General features: G+C 31.3%; 3 protein-coding genes and 1 long non-coding RNA gene across 4 annotated transcripts; 3 read left to right on the forward strand and 1 right to left on the reverse strand.

Moving 5' to 3' along the window:
- The first annotated feature begins 1,219 nt into the window (after window positions 1-1,219).
- Window positions 1,220-2,067, forward strand: LOC123898645 (putative germin-like protein 2-1). Its single transcript, XM_045949662.1, has 2 exons — window positions 1,220-1,331; window positions 1,541-2,067. Exons 1-2 carry the CDS (start codon window positions 1,220-1,222, stop codon window positions 2,065-2,067), a joined length of 639 nt encoding a protein of 212 aa, XP_045805618.1.
- A 1,129-nt stretch (window positions 2,068-3,196) lies between these two features.
- Window positions 3,197-3,885, forward strand: LOC123896235 (flotillin-like protein 3). Its single transcript, XM_045946650.1, has 2 exons — window positions 3,197-3,239; window positions 3,386-3,885. The coding sequence occupies exons 1-2, from the start codon at window positions 3,197-3,199 to the stop codon at window positions 3,883-3,885; spliced, it is 543 nt and encodes a 180-aa protein (XP_045802606.1).
- A 273-nt stretch (window positions 3,886-4,158) lies between these two features.
- LOC123899933 (TSET complex member tstA-like) lies at window positions 4,159-6,385 on the reverse strand. Its single transcript, XM_045951202.1, has 2 exons — window positions 5,544-6,385; window positions 4,159-5,133 (listed from the first exon to the last, which is right to left on the reverse strand). Exons 1-2 carry the CDS (start codon window positions 6,322-6,324, stop codon window positions 4,358-4,360), a joined length of 1,557 nt encoding a protein of 518 aa, XP_045807158.1. The 5' UTR covers window positions 6,325-6,385; the 3' UTR covers window positions 4,159-4,357.
- A 9,031-nt stretch (window positions 6,386-15,416) lies between these two features.
- Window positions 15,417-17,998, forward strand: LOC123899934. The gene is made up of 3 exons (XR_006805764.1): window positions 15,417-15,641; window positions 16,281-16,328; window positions 17,683-17,998. It is a non-coding gene; the product is annotated as an uncharacterized LOC123899934 (long non-coding RNA).
- Window positions 17,999-18,144: the final 146 nt, after the last annotated feature.

An 18,144-nucleotide genomic window follows, 5' to 3' on the forward strand; every position in this document is an offset into this window, starting at 1 on the left:
TTTATGGGGCAATTCACATCATTTAAGTGTGAAGTGTTGAAAGTATAGTGACTTGAATAAATTTAACATTATTATTAGTATATATGATCAATGGATAATCATATTAGTGTATAGTGACTTAAAGTTATAACGAAAGAAATGAAATGTATAATGTTATAATTTCAAAAAGGAGCAGGTTAACATGTGCCTGTAATTAACAAGATAAATATGGAAAAAATTTATTGAACTTGTGGTGTATTCAATTCTCTAAATATTAAATGTTTTGTATAATTAAATGTTATATTTCTATTTTTAGGTAGCTTAACATGTGCAAGATACAAGTTAACATGATCCTTTGGTGGCTGTGCTGTGATATGACAATAACTTTATTGAAAAATAGATTTGAGAAGTTAGAAATATTTGAAAGTACTTTTAGAATTTCAATTGATGCAAAAATATTTAAATCATTATGTAATGATGAATTAATTTTTTTTTGCACTTGCGCTTTCTAATAAGGATTTTTCGGATGTTAATGGAAATAATTTTTTTTTCTTTCTGAAATGAATGTGTTACAAATATCTTTGTCAAATGTGTTGAGATCAACATCTAAAATTCTTTAATTTGTCAAAGGCGCAGATAGGTTACCACCAATTCTCTGATTTGACCGATGATCCGACGCCCAGGTCAAATGGTCTTTATCGATTCATTTGCAAACTCGATCATAAGCATACCAAAGAATTCACCAATAATCCAATATTCTTCCTAGATAGTATATTTTGTGTTGAAACTTCCGCGCACATCTGAAAAAATTTATTTTCACCACAAAAGTAAACAATTAGGTAGCTATGTATTTTGCTAATGTCCGCTTGGATGCAAACATTAACTACAATACAAAATAAATACCGTTATCATAAGATTCATTACGATTCCAATTACTATTCTTATTTTATTGTTCCTTCACATTCATTTTTTAAAATGTTCATGACAAATGGAAGTCTTAGATTCTAAATTTATCAATGAAGATTCTTTTTTGAAGGACTATAGCCGAATGGCGGAACATCACATTAAGTTAATAATTTGATTACCACTTCAAAATATGACCATTTCAAATTTCATGTACAAATTACATATAAATAGACCTTAATACAATGCCAATATTCATCAACCAATACTACAATTGCTAGTAGAACTTCCTGTCTTAAAAATCTACTACACCTTTCAAGTTTCAAGTTCTTATCAAATGGCTAATCTCTCATTCTTGCTGCCTATTTTAGCTCTTTCACTTTCAGCTGTCTTTGTTGTTGATGCTAGTACTCTACAAGATTTTTGTGTTACAAACCCAATAGGCCAAGGTATATTAATCTATTTAATATGTTTAATTACTTTACCAGATTATGTTAGGTTAAAGTTTTTACAAGATTCTGTATCTGTGAGCTTAGCTCAGTTAGTATGACATCACATTTGAAGGTGAAATTTCTAGTCACTAAACTACCTAACAAATTTTTTTTTTACAAGATTCTGACACTTTTATTCCTCTGATTAATTTTTGGCAATGTTATAGGAAATTCAGTTTGCAAGGATCCTAAACTTGTTGAGGCAAATGACTTCTTTTTTAGTGGCCTTCACATAGCAGGCAACACTTCTAACCCTGCTGGATCTAAAGTAACTCCGGTCTTTGCATCTCAGCTACCAGGATTGAACACATTAGGGATCTCATTGGCTCGTGTCGATATAGCACCATGGGGCATTAACCCTCCCCATACGCATCCTCGTGCTACTGAAATATTCACTGTTCTAGAAGGCACCGTAGAAGTTGGATTCATCACTTCAAACCCAGAAAACCGCCACTTCTGGAAAGTCCTACAGAAAGGAGATGTCTTTGTGTTTCCTATAGGTCTTATTCACTATCAAAGAAATATCGGATATGGTCATGCTGTTGCCATTGCAGCTCTTAGTAGCCAGAATCCAGGAGCTATCACTATTGGCAATGCAGTGTTTGGGGCTACACCCGATATAGCTAGTGAAGTCCTCCTTAAGGCTTTTCAATTGGACAAGAATACCGTCAATTATTTGCAGTCAAAGTTTTAGAATTGGAAGTGAATTCAAGTTTTACACTCTTCTCAATTGTCTAATGAGTATTCAAGTGTGGATTTGATGTTTGTTGTTCTATTTTGTATGTTTCATTTGTTGGTGTCCCTTATTTTCTTTGTATTTTGTTATCATTTATTTGATTCTTTTCTAGAAAGTATACATCTATTGTTTCTTTTTGTGTATCTCTATTAATTCTATATATTCTTGTTGTGTATTTTTAGTGCCACTTAATTGTCAACCATTTTGCAATGAAATGGAATATCCATTTCTTAAACAAATAAAGAGGATGGTATCTTAACTCAAATAAATCAAGCCACTCCAACTAAATGATAATATTATGTATTTTAATTAATTTTTTGAGTTATTGAAGACCTTGCAAAAAATCAGTGAATAATATAGCAAAAACCTCACCGTACATGTGTTGATGGTTAAATTATCTCACATTTTTAGTGAGCAAATCAATTGACGGATGCTTCACAAAAATTGGTCTATCTAAATCTTCAATCTTGTTTATTGAGAATTTATATTTTTTCTCAGATTATATTTCCTAAAGTTTTTTAGCATCGTTTTTGTTTTTATTTGGGATTTGTAGCCCTCTTTGTTCAACAATATAAAGAGAAAGGACAACTATTATTATTATTATTATTATTATTATTATTATTATTATTATTAGATATGGACCATGATCAACCCCTCACCCTAGAAATGACTAATTTTGTTCTAAAAAAAACACATTTAATTTTCAAATATTTGATTTTTCTAAAAAAAATATCAACAAAAAAAAAAAGACGAAAAAGTATTATACTTGATTTTTCTAGAACTAATAGGAAACTTGAGGGGCCAAAATTGCACAATTGAAATTTGGGGGGCCAAAATCGCACAATTGTGAAACTTGGGAGGTCAAAACTGCAATTAAGCCTTCAATTTATTATTACTCAATTTTTTTGTATGAAATTAAATCACTATGATTTATGTTTTTAGCATATCTGTGATTAATTAGACTATGGTTGATTTATTTGGGAAACATATTGAAGAATAATATATCTACAAACCTATGTTGTCTAGGTGCGGGTACGGTACCCGGTACATCATTTTTAGAAAAATTAATGCTAAAAAATTAATCCACATGTATGAGTATAAATTAAAGTACGAGTATGTGGCCAGTACTGGTACTCTCCCTCAAATGGAGTACCCGTGCATGATAGCTACAAACCATATCAATTTATTTTAACATGAAATAGTTGATTAACAATTAAGTGATTAGTTGGATAATGATTATATAAGTATACTGGATGAATTGTTTTGGTGATTGTAGGTACAAGAGGCAAACTGGGAGTTGTACAAGAAACAGAGACAGAAGCAGCTCTGTTTGAGAAGAAAGCAGAAGCACAAATAGCATTGGCAGATGCAACATTTTATGCTCGTAAACAAGAAGCTGAAGCAGAGTTATATTCAAAGAAAAAGGAAGCAGAGGGGGTTGTGACACTTGGACAAGCTCAAGGAGTGTATGTAAACACACTTCTCAAAGCACTTGGAGGCAACTATTATTCTCTAAGAGACTATTTGATGATAAATGGTGGCATGTATCAAGAGATTGCCAAGATTAATTCTGAAGCAATACATGGACTTGAACCTAAGATTAGTATTTGGACTAATGGTGGTGATAATAATGGTGGTGGTGAAGGTGTCATGGGGGGTATGAAGGAATTTGCTAATGTGTACAAGATGTTGCCACCTCTGTTTAAGACTGTTAATGAGCAAACAGAGATGTTGCCTCCTACTTGGATGGGAACCTTATCTGACAAGAGCTCTTAGTTAGGCTTATAGTATGTCTCATTCACTGGTCTTTTATTACTTTTAGGTTCAAAATTTTATATGCATGTTTTATTTAAATTGCGGTTACGGTCACGGATGCGAGTGTGGTTTGACGTGTTAATGAATGTATTTGAGTCTATTAGTTCTGCATTCAATTCATCATCACTTTTACATTTTACCCAAATTAAATGAACAAATTTCTTGATGAGTCATGAAAATGAATGTCTCAACTCAAAGAGGCAACCAGTCCAAAATGATAAAGTACCATAGAAATTATAAGAAAAATATATTTAATATATTTGATTTCACGTATACACTTGTAAGTAAATAACTTTAGCTGTTAAACAACCATATCATATCATCCAAGTTATTTGTTAATTGGATATACTTTATTGCTATAAATAAAAATAGAAAAATTCTTTGATTGTATTATTACTTCTCATTTGCATCCTTGATTTGTTGAACAATGAAATTATCTCTTGCAGACAACTCCTTCTCCATCAATACCACTTGTGCAGCTCATGCTAGGGAGCCTCAAATTGTTCACCATGACATTGTCGTCGTTGGATCCATCGTTACCAACAAAGCGAGTTACAGAACAGTCAGGAGAGAACAAACTTGTTGTTTTATACTCTTTTCCACCTCCCATTATTGGCATTTTTGCACCAATGTTCACACGGCTCACATAGTCGGGTTTATATGTTTGGCCCAACACGCCACTGACTTCGTTGCTTAGAGAAAAGAATTTGAAGCCTAAATCAAGGTGAGCGAAACAATCATCTTTGGTGATGCCGTAGTTGTGAATCCTCGAGTCTTCTTCGGTTATAGGAACAACCTTAGCTGTAATTCTAAATTTTCCTTCAACTTCGACAACGATGTTGTTTGTGGAGGCTTCCCTAACAATTGACACACCGGATGATTCCCATGTCGCACCTTCTGATTTATAGAGGGTGATGGGTTCGCCATTATAGGAGAGGGCAAGGCGGTCTACAGAGTCATCCCATGTGGATGTTTTCTGGGCTCCAAGGTAAATTTGGTGTTTGTCAAAGAGAATAGCAATGGATTGGACCCATGTGAAGTCTCTCTTCATGTTATGGTTCCTTCTACCTATGAAGTGACCGTTTATGTGGAGGTTGGTATCAGAAACAAGGCAGAAGTTGTTGTCTTTCTTTCCATGGAAGTAAAAAGTGATTCCATCACCACCAATGAATCGAGGGTCTTGGCAAATAGCTCCTGGTTTGTCACACTCTGCAAGAAATGGGTGTAATTAGCATACGATAAAGTATGTAGTTGTTTTGTTTGTCAAGTAGCTTAGTGGCTAGAAATTCCAACTTTAATGTGGATAAGTGAGGTGTCCGGGGTTCGAACCCCGACCCTTGCATATAAAATGCAATGTCCCTACCAATTGAGCTAAGCTCATAGGGACCTGAAGAGTAGTATATATTATATAGTATGGGCATGTGTCCGTGCACATATGTATGCAATTATTAGAAAAAACTATTTTTGTGATGAAAAACATGAGATTCATATCTTATTATTTGTTTAAATAACTCCATGATAAATAATTGTATCAATGCAAAAATTGTTGTCATAGTTGAAAAAAATTATTGTAAGAGTATAGTGCAAAGGTTGATATGGAGAAACATATGAAGACTTACTACAAACTGGTTTGCAAGTGTTGCAATCAACTTCACATCCACTAGAGCAGGCATTTGGGCAAACATGTTCCATATTGTAACATTTTGGATACTTCTTGTCCCAACATCTAGCTGTTTTGTGTGATGATGATGATGATGAAGAACCGGATGAAGAGGAAGACGAAGAGGAAGGTGTAGAGGATGAAGATGGTGGATTATTTGGTGTAGAAGGGCTATTAGGTGATGAAGAAGACGATGCAGCGGAAGAGGAAGACGAAGAGGAAGAAGATGCAGAGGAACTAGAGGAGGACGAAGAAGACGGTGTAGAGGATGAAGGCGGTGTTTTTTGTGGTGATGAAGATGAAGAAGAAGCAGCAGAAGACGAAGAAGAGGAAGATGAAGATGAAGAGGAAGAGCTAGAAGAAGAAGAAGATGGTGTAGAGGATGAATGTGATGAGTTTTGTGATTTAGATGAGCTATTAGGCGATGACGAAGAAGCAGCAGAAGAAGACGCCGATGAAGAAGAGGAGGATGAAGACGAAGACGAAGACGGTGTTGAGGATGTAGGAGTAGGATAATCATGTGAAGGATTTGTGCCTCCAACACAAATAGGTTTGCAAGAGGCACACTCCACAGTACAATCATAAGGACAAGACTTAGGACATTCTTGAACCAAATTATAGCAATGTTTGTACTTCTTTATTTGGCAGCTTGCATAGCTTGGAGTATTAGCCCCTACCTCTGCCACTAGCACTAGCACAAGCAGCATTGACACCAAAATTTGAACCATTATTTTAGCCATTGAAGATATTTTCTAGTTGTTCTTAAGATTCAAATAGCTATTAGTTATTTGTTGGATGAGTGAGAAAAACAATGCAAGAGCATTGCCTTTTATAGGCATGATTAAGCTTATAGAATTCCGAAACTTTGGATTATATCTTCTATTCTTTACTCCAAAAACAGCATATTTTCACATGGTTATGCCTTAAAATATTAATTTAATTAGTCACTTTTTTTTGGTTTTACACTACTCATAAGGAAATAGATTCAGTCCCATCCATTTGTGTGCAGTTAATATGCAGCCATCAAACTAGAGTTATTCGATTAACATCATACGGCTTAGATTTTAAATCACTTTTAATATTCTAAAATATAATTTTTGTAACTTTAAATTAGGAATCATCCGATCTTAATCAGATTGTTCTGATTTCACTAACTGCATATAGTCATGGATGACAACTGCACTTAATCCGTATCCCTCGCTACTCGTACACACATACATGCACGATAAAGCTATATGGTTTGCTTCTATCACTTTTAAAGTGATTAGGGTATTTGGATGTCACTTTAATTAAAACGAGGTAAAGGGATGCATTGTTGCACCAAGAAATAAGGAATGAAACTTTTCTTAATTTATTTTCCACTAAAGTTTTATTTTGATCTCTAAAAAAAAAAATACACATAATTTATATTTGTTTATGAGGCACAAAGGGTAAATTTTAGTTACTTAATTAAAAAAAAAAGTAGTCTCTCCGTACTAAAATATAAGTCGCTTTGCGAACTAATTTTGTACTAAATTATAAGTATTTTGCATTATCAATGAAACATTGTCCGTTTGTTATAGATTAAAAAAATAGTGATTTTAATGTAAAATAATTTAGAGATTAGTTTTTAGAGATTTTTAGAAAAGTTGAATTTACTTTGTGTTTGTTTATTATAATAAAAATCATTTTTTTTAAATAAAATAATTTTTAGTTTGTTTGGATACAACTTATAAAAGTGATTTTTTTAATTACAAATAATTTTCTTCTTTTAACATTTCTATTCTCTCTCCTCTAAAAAAAATCTATTATTTATAAGCTACTCTTAGTAGCTTATCATTTTTAGCCGTTTTCTGATTATTTTTAGCTTATGATTATTTTAAAAATCTGTAACAAACAGATGCAACACAATTAAAAGTGATTATTTTTATAAAAAAATGATTTTTTTCTTTCTAAAATAAGCTATAACAAACGACCTCTTAATGCTCTATTTTCTATTATATTCTTATTTATTTTTTATTTTTTTCAATTCTTCAATTTATCTTTCTCATACCATTAATAAAGGACAATTTTATAAATTAATTTATAATTTCTCTTTTCTATACGACATTAATTACATTTTTAAATATTAGTAATATGGACGAAACGACTTGTAGTTTGGTACGGATGAAGTACATATTAGTCCTCAAAGCAAAATTTATTAGGATATACTTTGACATTAAAATTGAATGGTTAAGTTTGTCTAAAAGAAAAGTCTATCCTTCACTTCACAAGTCAATATTATGTTAATGAAATCAAGTTTATTGCGTATCCGTGAGCTTAACTCAGTTAGTAGGGATATCATATATATTAGTGAAACATAATGAAGCAACATGAAATAAATTTGTCATTCCATTGTTTAGATAGTTTATGATGGAGTGACAAAAAATGGTATGAGATGTAATTCATTCCATCATAATATTCTATTCCATTGTTATTTTTATAATTCAAATAATGGAACATTAATCTCTTTTCATTTCATTCTATCTCATTCCCTCAATTCAAACATAGTCTAAAAGATAAAGATGTAACAAATAATTTAAGCAATTTTTAAAATTAGATCTTAAAGATAAGATATAACAAAAATTTTAAAAAAAGAAAAAGATATAATATATATATATATATATATATATATATATATATATATATATATATATATATATATATATATATATATATATATATATATATATATATATATATATATATATATATAGGGGGCTGCTAATTTAGACCTAGTTGGGTCTAAATTAGCAAAGTGCACCTTTTCAGTTGGACCAAAATACCCATTCTTTTTAATTAATTAACCAAATTACCATCAATGGACGCGGATCCAGTGTCGCGCGCGTACCGCAGGACCATGGTTACAGGCCGTTGATTTCCATCAGACAGCCAAGATCTGATCTCATCAAGACTGTCTGATCAATCAGACAGCCCAGATCATCCAAATCCATCAGATTCCAGCGCGTGCACCACACTGGATTACACCCTGGAGAGAGAAGAATCTACTTTTTAAAAGCAGGACACGTGTCGCTGTCTGATTGGCTGGACATGATTTTTTTCCATTTAATACTTTGAACTCAATTATTTCGTTGTAAATTAATTTTTTATTTTTTTTTTATACCAAAATTCATAATTTTTTTTTCTCTACAAATAGAGACTTGGTTCGTTTGATTTGGACACAGAAAAAAAAACCCAATTTTTCACTACCTTAATCTCATTTTTCACTACCTTACATCAACTCACTGAAACCATTCTACCAGGAAAATGGTTTCAGAGTACAAACTCTGAAACCATTCTACCAGCTAAATGGTTTCAGAAGCAAACACAATTAATAAATTACTCACTGAAACCATTCTACCAGTAAAATAGTTTCAGAGTACAACTATGTGTAACCATTCTACAAGCTAAATGGTTTCAGAAGCAAATAACTAATAATCAACTTACTGAAACCATTCTACCAGCAAAATGGTTTCAGATTACAACTCTCTGAAACCATTGTACCAGATAAATGGTTTCAGAAGCAAACACAATTAATAAATTACTCATTGAAACCATTCTACCAGTAAAATGGTTTCAGAATACAACTATGTGCAACCATTCTACCAGTAAAATGGTTTCAGAAGCAAACATTAGTTTTTAATTACCGTTTTATCTCATTTAATTAACTAAAAATAGTTTCAGGTCTCCAAAAATTTCATAAAATATACCAAAAGTTCCAGAATATTATCTACTATTTTCCTGGTATAATGGTTTCAGTGAGTTGGTTGAGTGGTGCGTGTTAAATTACAACACACAAGTAACGTATTTAGTAGACAAAAAATGAGATTAAAGTAGTGAAAAATTGCATTTTTTTTTCGGTGTCCAAATCAAACGAACCAAGTCTCTATTTGTAGAAAAAAAAATTATGAATTTTGGTATAAAAAAATAAAAAAAAAAATTAATTTACAACGAAATAATTGAGTTCAAAGTATTAAATGAACAAAAATCACATCCAGCCAACCATTGTGTGACACGTGTCCTACTTTTAAAAAGCAAATTTTTCTCTCTCCAGGGTGTAATCCAGTGTGGCGCACGCGCTGGAATCTGATGGATCAGGATGATCTGGGCTGTCGGATTGATCAGACAGTCTTGATGAGATCAGATCTTGGCTGTCTGATGGAAATCAACGGTCTGTAACCATGGTCCTTCGGTACGCGCGCGACACTGGATCCGCGTCTATTAATGGGTATTTTGGTTAATTAATTAAAAAGAATGGGTATTTTGGTCCAATTGAAAAGGTGTACCTTGCTAACTTAGACCTAACTAGGGTCTAAGTTAGAAAACCCCATATATGAACCTCTTTTTTTAAGGTCCACCCATGGTCCTTGTAATGACCGGAAGTGGTGGGTTAAATTCACTTTTTCTATTTTTTTTCTTCACAAACACTCTGTAGTTGTACACACTCCTCCTCCTCTTTCCCTTGTTGCTGAAACTGCTTTTCCACATTTCACTCATCGGTCTCCTCATTAAAAACTAGAGTCGGTTAAAAAAAATCAGATTGAATAAATTGATTCGCTCTGAATCTTGACCAGTCACAGCCTTCACAACCTCCACTGCCACCACCAATCCACCATCTCTAGTCACCTTACCAACGCCAATTCCGAACCACTTATTTATGGTGTTTTATATGTAATTCCTGAATCGACTAATCGGAGAAAACACTAACAACATCGTTAATTTTATTCTTTTTAATGAACCCGGTTCCAGATTTGGTACCAAGTTCATTATGTTGCGGCTAGCTTGAAGGCATTAACGGTTGCGATAGTACCGTGTCGAGGTCTGGGTTTCTATTACTCATAAACACCTTGAAGCGCGTCATTGTTTAATGCCTTGTTTTAAATAAATAGCGTTGCTGACTTGCTGTGGAATCCCTTTTCTAGAGGGTTCAATTAGTCTAAAGGAGAATGAGGATTGTAAACCACCGTTTTTTATGACAATTTGAATTGGTTGAATTTGAATCACCATTGTGAATTTGAAGTACAAGATGCATTAGGAAAGCATTGGTTGGAAATTGGATGATTAATTGGTTTCTGGTTGCAAAAACTCAACAAGGAGAGAGGGATGAATTAAAGGAAGAAGGGAGGGGATATGTCATGAATTAAAAATAAATAAAAAAAAATAGAAAAGTGAATTTAACCTACAACTGTCAGTCATTTAATAAGGACCATGGGTGGACCCTAAAAAAAGAGGTCCATATTAGGGACTCCCATATATATATATTTGGTAAAAAAGGGGGCCTAAGCCCAAGATATAATATATTTAGTTTGTTGAGATATTGATGCTACATATAAAATATAATGAATAAATTTTTTGAAATTTTGAAAAAAATAATATAAAAATTATTGAAATGAATTATTATAAAACTAAACTTGTTAGTATTATAAAAAATAAAAACTAAAGTCACTGAGTTTGGTCTAATGGTGAGGAGTTTGTTTGGATAGTACACTATAAGTTATGAGTTCGATTAAAAAAAGCTAAATTTGTTTGTTGAGATTGTTTTTTTGTGTGTGAATAGTTTGTTGAGAGAGATACATGCTAATTTCAAGAATAGTTTGTTGAGAGAAATGTATGAAAAAGCTAAATTTATTTGTTGAGAATAGTTTCTTGAGAGAGGTATATGCTAAATTTAAGAATAGTTTGTTGAGAGGAATATATACTAAATAGAAATAAGAAGAAAATCTATTTGAAAAATATAACTTTATAAACCTTCCTTATTCGTTAAATTTATTTGATAATTTTGCCACTATATATATCTTTATCTTTGATATGATTTCTTTTTATTTTATACTCCCTTCCGTTCCTTTTTAAGTATTTAAAAACGTCGGATTTAACGTTCTTATTTAACTGTTTGATATTTTATGGATACGATTTGTCAATTGTATCATTTGTCAATTACTCTTATCTTTTTTACTAAAAATAATTAAATACTATATATTTGGAAAACTAATATTTTTCTTTTAAATTTTTTTTAGCACATAACATATTAATTTTTTTTACATAATATATTAAATTTATTGGAAAGAGAAAGTGTGTGAAAAAAAAAGAAAGAATTTATTGGTGGATTAAAATTAGGATATTATAGGAAGATAAGATGCAAAAATACACTTGTTACTATTCTTTTTTTTTTTCTTTTGATAAACTAAAAGGTATCACTGCAGAACTAATTCTCTCGAGGTAACTGATATTCATTTAAGGGGTTGACCTCACCCAACAAATGCTTCTTCATACGCACCGGCCGGGGATCGAACCCAGGACCAAATGGTTAAGAGGCCCAAATATCTACCACTTGTGTCACACTATATTAGTACATTGGTACATTTGTTACTATTCTAAACGGACACTTAAAAAAGCGGAATAAGTAACTAATTAATTAAATATATCGTTAATTGAAATTAGATTGACAATGCAATGAATCAATTGCCCGTTAATTATGATAGATAATGATCTATTATTCAGTTTTTGTTTGTTTTTATCTTTTTCTCATCAATATCTAAATCAACAACCATGTAATATATATAGACCTATTCACCCACAAAAAGGTACTATATAGTTTATTCACAAAATTTCTTTAGTAAAATAAGACGGCAAATGTTTTCATTGTGTTCACTCTACTTGCATGGTTTCAAAGGTCAAACTCCCGGTTCATATCGTATGGTCTGGATTGTATATCTTGGATGGCCACCACTGATCAATGTAATTCGTATTATTTTGGATATGAATCACATCCCGATGATTCATGTTGTTCGGAAATTAAATATATCGCGATAGAGTCTTATTGCCTTTGCAAGTCCGCTCCAATTAATAACCCTTTCCCGTTTGATGTCAAAAAGCTGCTGACACTACCAAATGTTTGTGGGGGTAAAATCACGATGTGATGGTAAGTTTTCTCCACCTAACAATTATTTATTTTCTTTTTCATTCAATTCTAATGATATTTTATTTCACTCCGCTTCACTTTACATTAAATATTTTTTTTATAATAAAAATAAATCGGTGTAATTATTTACACTAATGGTATACAAGAATAAAATCATAATTATTTTCTTCGAATGTCAAATTGCTGTTGAATCTCTTAAGCCCAATGATTTAGATAATTTGGTTCCACAACCCATGAAAGAGTTAGCTCCAAACTATGCTTCAAATTCTCCATTGGCACAATCAACAACAAGTCCAGCAGCTGCAACAAACACCAAGTGTATGTTTGGTTCAGCGTCAGGTAGAATTGATTTTAATAGAATTGAGTTTGACATAATTGATTTTGGTAAAATTGAGTTAAACAAAATTGATTTATGTTTGGATACATTAATGTAAAAGTGATTCTCAAAATTTGATGTTGTTTGGATAATTTGAAACAAAATTGCTTTTGTATCTATATTTACCAAATTGAATTTTAGTGTATTTTTTCATAAAACATAAAACAAAAATTACCAAAAATTAATTAGTTAAATATAATATTTAAATAAAGGCATATACTTAAAAATGTTAAATTAGCATAATAATTAAATAAAATGAATCTAAATAAAAATTACAAATAGATAAATATAATTTAAAGTTCAACATTATAACAAACTAATTATTTAACCTAGACTCTATAATTTGATTACGAATTAAGTCTCGAACATGATCCATCTCTGACGAAGAAGCTACATTGAAAACTTGTGACGGATCCAAGTTATTTGATCTATGAATTTCATCATGGTGAATGACTGTGTTTTCATCTTCATATAGATTAAAATCACTATCCACTTCAGCAGTTCTTCTGATAAAGTTGTGTATTGCCATTGTTGCGACTACTATTTGAACTTGTGTTTCATATTTGAACTTCGGCATGCGGCGTAGGATTGCAAATCTATTCTTTCACACCCCAAAAGTTCTTTCTATTGTGCATCTTAAACTTGAGTGGTAATAATTGAATACTTCATTATGATTTTCAAATCCATTTGAACGTCTAAACTCGGGAAGATGGTAGCGTTCACATCTATAAGGACCAATGTATGTTGGATACCCAGAATCTACCAAATAAAACTTACCTACAAAAATAAAGTAATTAATAAAATGTGATAACAAAGTAATTGTTATAATGTGCAAGAATAGTATTAATATAACAAATCATTTCTAGTAACATAAAAGAACATACCCGGAGGAGGATGTGGAAAATTAAGCTCTTTCTTTGTAAGAGCTTGATCAAAAACACGAGCATCATGGGCAGTACCTTCCCAACCAGCTAACACAAAAGTGAAGCACATATTCCAATCACATACAGCCATAATATTTTGTGTTGGATACCCTTTTCATCCGATAAACTTGGTTTGGTCACTAGCACTAACTACACATGACACATGTGTATCGTCAATCGCTCCTATAGCATTCTTAAAAAATGGCCAATAACGTTGGTCATTTTTTACTTTGGCATGACAATCACGAAACATAGGATCTTCGGGTATGATATATTTGAAGGACAACTTAAGGCAAGCATGAAGAACTCGATGAAAATGTATACTTACCGTTTCACCCGAGTGTTGAAATCTTTCTTGAATCATTCTATTGCCTACCCCATGGCCTACAACGACTAGAAACATTGCAACCATTTCTTCAACTCCCATACGTTTAGAAGACTTTAAACCATGTTCCATTAATTCAGTACATAATTTGTTAAAAATATGTTTTTCCATTCAAAACATTTCATAACAACGAGTGAGATTCCCTTGTAATATTTCTTGAACCCATGAATGACCAGTTAGTTCACTAGTTCTACACGGTTTTTTGCATAAATTATTTACTGCATATTCACCAACTAGTGCAGCCAAAAGAGAAGCTTCTTCAAAAATATCATCATCATCATCATCATCATCACCATCTTGTTCCAAGTGTTCATTCCAACCATTCATTTTAATAGAAAGCAGCCTGTCATAAGAGAGCAGCATAAGAAACTCATATATAAATGAAACAAGAGAGTAGCAGCAAAAGGAAAGATACAATACAATGAACAAGAGAGTAGCAACCAAAACAGAACAGCAGGAAAAAAAACCAGCACCATATATATATATATATATATATATATTTATTTTTATGCAGCAAAGCATAGACAAATTAGCAGCAGCCTAAACATAAATACAAGATGTAACACCCCAAATTTTATAAACTAGTATTTTCTTTATATTATTAATTTAAGTATTTTTATAAAATAAATTTGATGATTTAGTTATATTTTCACAATAGTTTGTAAAAATAATTTATTTAAAGAGTATACAATATCATGTTAGTCCTAGTTATATGTCTAAAGCGTGAGAATGTTTAAATAATTATTTTCTTGAAAATAAACCTTAGATAAAGAAAACCTATAGATCTAATCTATTAATTTAATGTAAACTATGGTTGAAATTTTAGAATTGAGAGTGTAAAAGTATACACCGTTAAAAATAAATAGTTTATAAAAATATGTCGAAAATAAATAGTTTATTTCCGAATTATTTTATGTGTGATTTGATAGTATATTTATCTTGTGTAGACTGATAATTAATATTTTCTCTAGACTGTGAATTTAAGAAAAATAATTTTAGAAATCAATCATGAAATATTTCAGTAGACTATGATAAAAGTTTGGGTTTAAAATTCAACCGGATTTCTGACAGTTGTTTACTCAACAGTATAATTTTAATCCCAGAAAAAGAAAAGAAAAATATTTTTGAGATCACAAAAATATGTAGGTTTGGATAATGTCCTTAATTTTATCATTTCTATTAAAAATAAAAATGAAAAATAAAATAAAATGAACGATTAAAATAAGAGTAATTAAGAGATAAGCATGCATTTAATTTTAAGATAAGAACTACACCTATGAAATCAACGTGGCCCCTTTGTTCCTCACAAAATGAAAGTGAAAACGTGGATCTAATATTTACCATGGAGAGGTAGAAGCATGAACCTATAAATAGAACATTAACCTTTTATCAAACCCACACAACTATCACTCTCAAAAGAAGCCAGGAATGTTAAGGTCCGAAACTCTTCCTTCTTCTTAAATTCTTTTATTTTGTTTGTTTGTCCATTTAAAAAAATTAGTCTTTTTCATTCACTTTAAAACTTTCTATTACTTTAATTTCAATAATTTTCAAGTTTAGGTTCTTTTGTTCCTTCTTTCTAAAACATTCATGTCACTTATTCACATGTTGATTATGTCATTAGTGTTCTATTTCTAGCAGTTTTTAGCTTAGACAATTAAATCAATGAAACTAAAAGTCATTTTCTTTCAAAAACAGGGTGTACTTATTCAATATACTAGTTAGTTACCGGTTGTTTACCTTTATTTGGCTTTGTTTTGATATTGGACTCGGTCACTACTCTATAATAAATCCCTAAGTTTTAACTAAGCAACATTCATTTACTTAATTGTTTAGAAATAAAATAAAATCAAAGATAGAAATCGAAAACATGGTAACAGAACCATATCCTTCTAAACATTTAGATTAGTATTATGATGGGTGGAAAGTGTTTGTTTAAATGATCTAAAGCCATATACATGATTAGAAATGCCAGCTTCTTGTTCTTGAATAATTTACTTTAACACTTTAATGATGTTAGACTTGTAATTACAATTATAGTTAGTTAAGAGACACTTGTTTCTATAAGTGAATAGGTATCATAGAAGAAGGTGATCGCTGAAGTTAATTTGGAAAGCTTCGAGGTAAGGGGAATCGTTAATAATAAGTTTCGATGAGCACAAGAAATATGTTACTTGTATATATATTATTAGTTATAACTAGGGGTGTGGTGTACTTTATATAGTAATTTATATTCATTAAGGTATATGCAAAATGTTAAATGATGAGTGATTGATTTTAGTTTGAATATATGCGTGAATAAATCTTCTGCAATATATGATTTGAAAATGTTCATGTGCTTGAGTGTTTATGGTGAAAGCTTGAGGTGATCTCATAAGTTGTATGGTGAGTTTTGAGGATTAATATGTCTAAGTTAGATATTGACAAAGACAAATTAAGTTGAAGAGTTAAATAATTAATCACCTTTGATAGGTGAAGAGCAAAATAGGGTGTTTCTTACAGTACTATAATGTATGTAAGACTGAGGATAGGTTTGGCTGGGTCGCCTCAAGACCTAATGGGGATCACCGGCGTTTTGAACTCCTACCAATAGTCAGAGATAGCCACTCTGACTGGAGGAAATCATACAACCCGACGTGGTGAAACCTGACTGTGCAGGACTATCTATAATAAGGTGTAGCGCTCGGGCCAGAATGGTTGAGACATATTTGATATATGTTGATTTGCAAACGACCATGTTATGGCAGTTGAAACGGCCTTACGCTCATAATAGAGGTCTCCATGAAGTAGGTTGAATAAAGATAATACTAACCAAATTAGAAGACTAACTTCGAGTGAAGATTTATGATTAGATTTTGTATACATTTTAAATGATTCAATTTCGATGTTTGATATATTTGATGATTGATATATTTGGCGATTGATATATTTGATTTTCCTTGTCTGACTAATTGTTGATTAGTGATGATGATATAATGTTTGTGTAATTCACTTTGTGATTATTTGACTATATGTGACTATTTGACTACTTAATTCTATTTAATTAAATACTCCCTCCGGTCCTTTTTATAAGGAGCACTTAGGACAAAAAATTTGGTCCTTTTTATAAGAAACTTTGACCAATTTTCAAATGTTTTAAATGTTCAATTTCACTTATGCCCTTATTTATTATGAGAGAGAATTTAAAAATAAATAAATTAGTTGAATAAAGAGTAATTAAATAAGGGTATATATGGAATAAATTTAAATTTATAAGAGTATTAAATGAAAATAATTATGTTAAATGTGATTCCTTGGTCTGTGTGATTTTTTCAAATTGTTCCTTATAAAAAGGACCGAAGGGAGTACATGATTAGATACTCAGGTATGTATATATACTATTAAATAAAAATGCATATACTTGTATAATATTATGTGTAGCCTTGTGACATCATCACGATGGTAACTTGTGTACGAGTGATTCACCCCTTACAACAGTTAGTGCAGGATACTAAGACCTCAAGTTGAAGTTCATTGAGGAAAGGAAAATGGCATTGTGAGAGACATTAAAATAAAGAACGTTAGGTATCTGATTGGTGGTCTAGTTTTATTTTTGGATTCCGAAGAGAAAGATCTCTTTGATATGTATTGATGACGTCATTGGGGTACTCTCTAGATGACATGCATCTTTAGTGTTTGACCAGCTCGTGATCGTTTGTGGGTTAGAGTCTTTTGTAGGAATTTATCTTTTATTATTTCATATTGAAAAATTGTAAGACACTTATGTGAAATGGAAATGTTTTATATTTGAAAATTCTTTGAGCAAAATTACTTGATGATTGTTTGATATAAGTGAAGCATATTATTTATGGGTTTACCTTCGATTTACATAAAGTGTATTTTGAGATTACTTAAAGAAACAAAAATAATACTCATATATTAGAGTACATTTCTCACTTA

This window comes from Trifolium pratense, linkage group LG7, assembly GCF_020283565.1.
Source record: "Trifolium pratense cultivar HEN17-A07 linkage group LG7, ARS_RC_1.1, whole genome shotgun sequence".
Classification (NCBI taxonomy): Eukaryota; Viridiplantae; Streptophyta; class Magnoliopsida; order Fabales; family Fabaceae; genus Trifolium; species Trifolium pratense.

Excerpts from the sequence above, each read along its gene's own strand:
- LOC123898645 (XM_045949662.1), top strand. The coding sequence starts at position 1,220 with ATGGCTAATCTCTCATTCTTGCTGCCTATTTTAGCTCTTTCACTTTCA. Across the intron at positions 1,332-1,540 it reads TACAAACCCAATAGGCCAAG|GAAATTCAGTTTGCAAGGAT; the intron begins GTATATTAATCT and ends GCAATGTTATAG.
- LOC123896235 (XM_045946650.1), top strand. The coding sequence starts at position 3,197 with ATGTATGAGTATAAATTAAAGTACGAGTATGTGGCCAGTACTG. Across the intron at positions 3,240-3,385 it reads CGAGTATGTGGCCAGTACTG|GTACAAGAGGCAAACTGGGA; the intron begins GTACTCTCCCTC and ends TGGTGATTGTAG.
- LOC123899933 (XM_045951202.1), bottom strand. The coding sequence starts at position 6,324 with ATGGCTAAAATAATGGTTCAAATTTTGGTGTCAATGCTGCTTGTGCTA. Across the intron at positions 5,134-5,543 it reads CACTTGCAAACCAGTTTGTA|AGTGTGACAAACCAGGAGCT; the intron begins GTAAGTCTTCAT and ends CATTTCTTGCAG.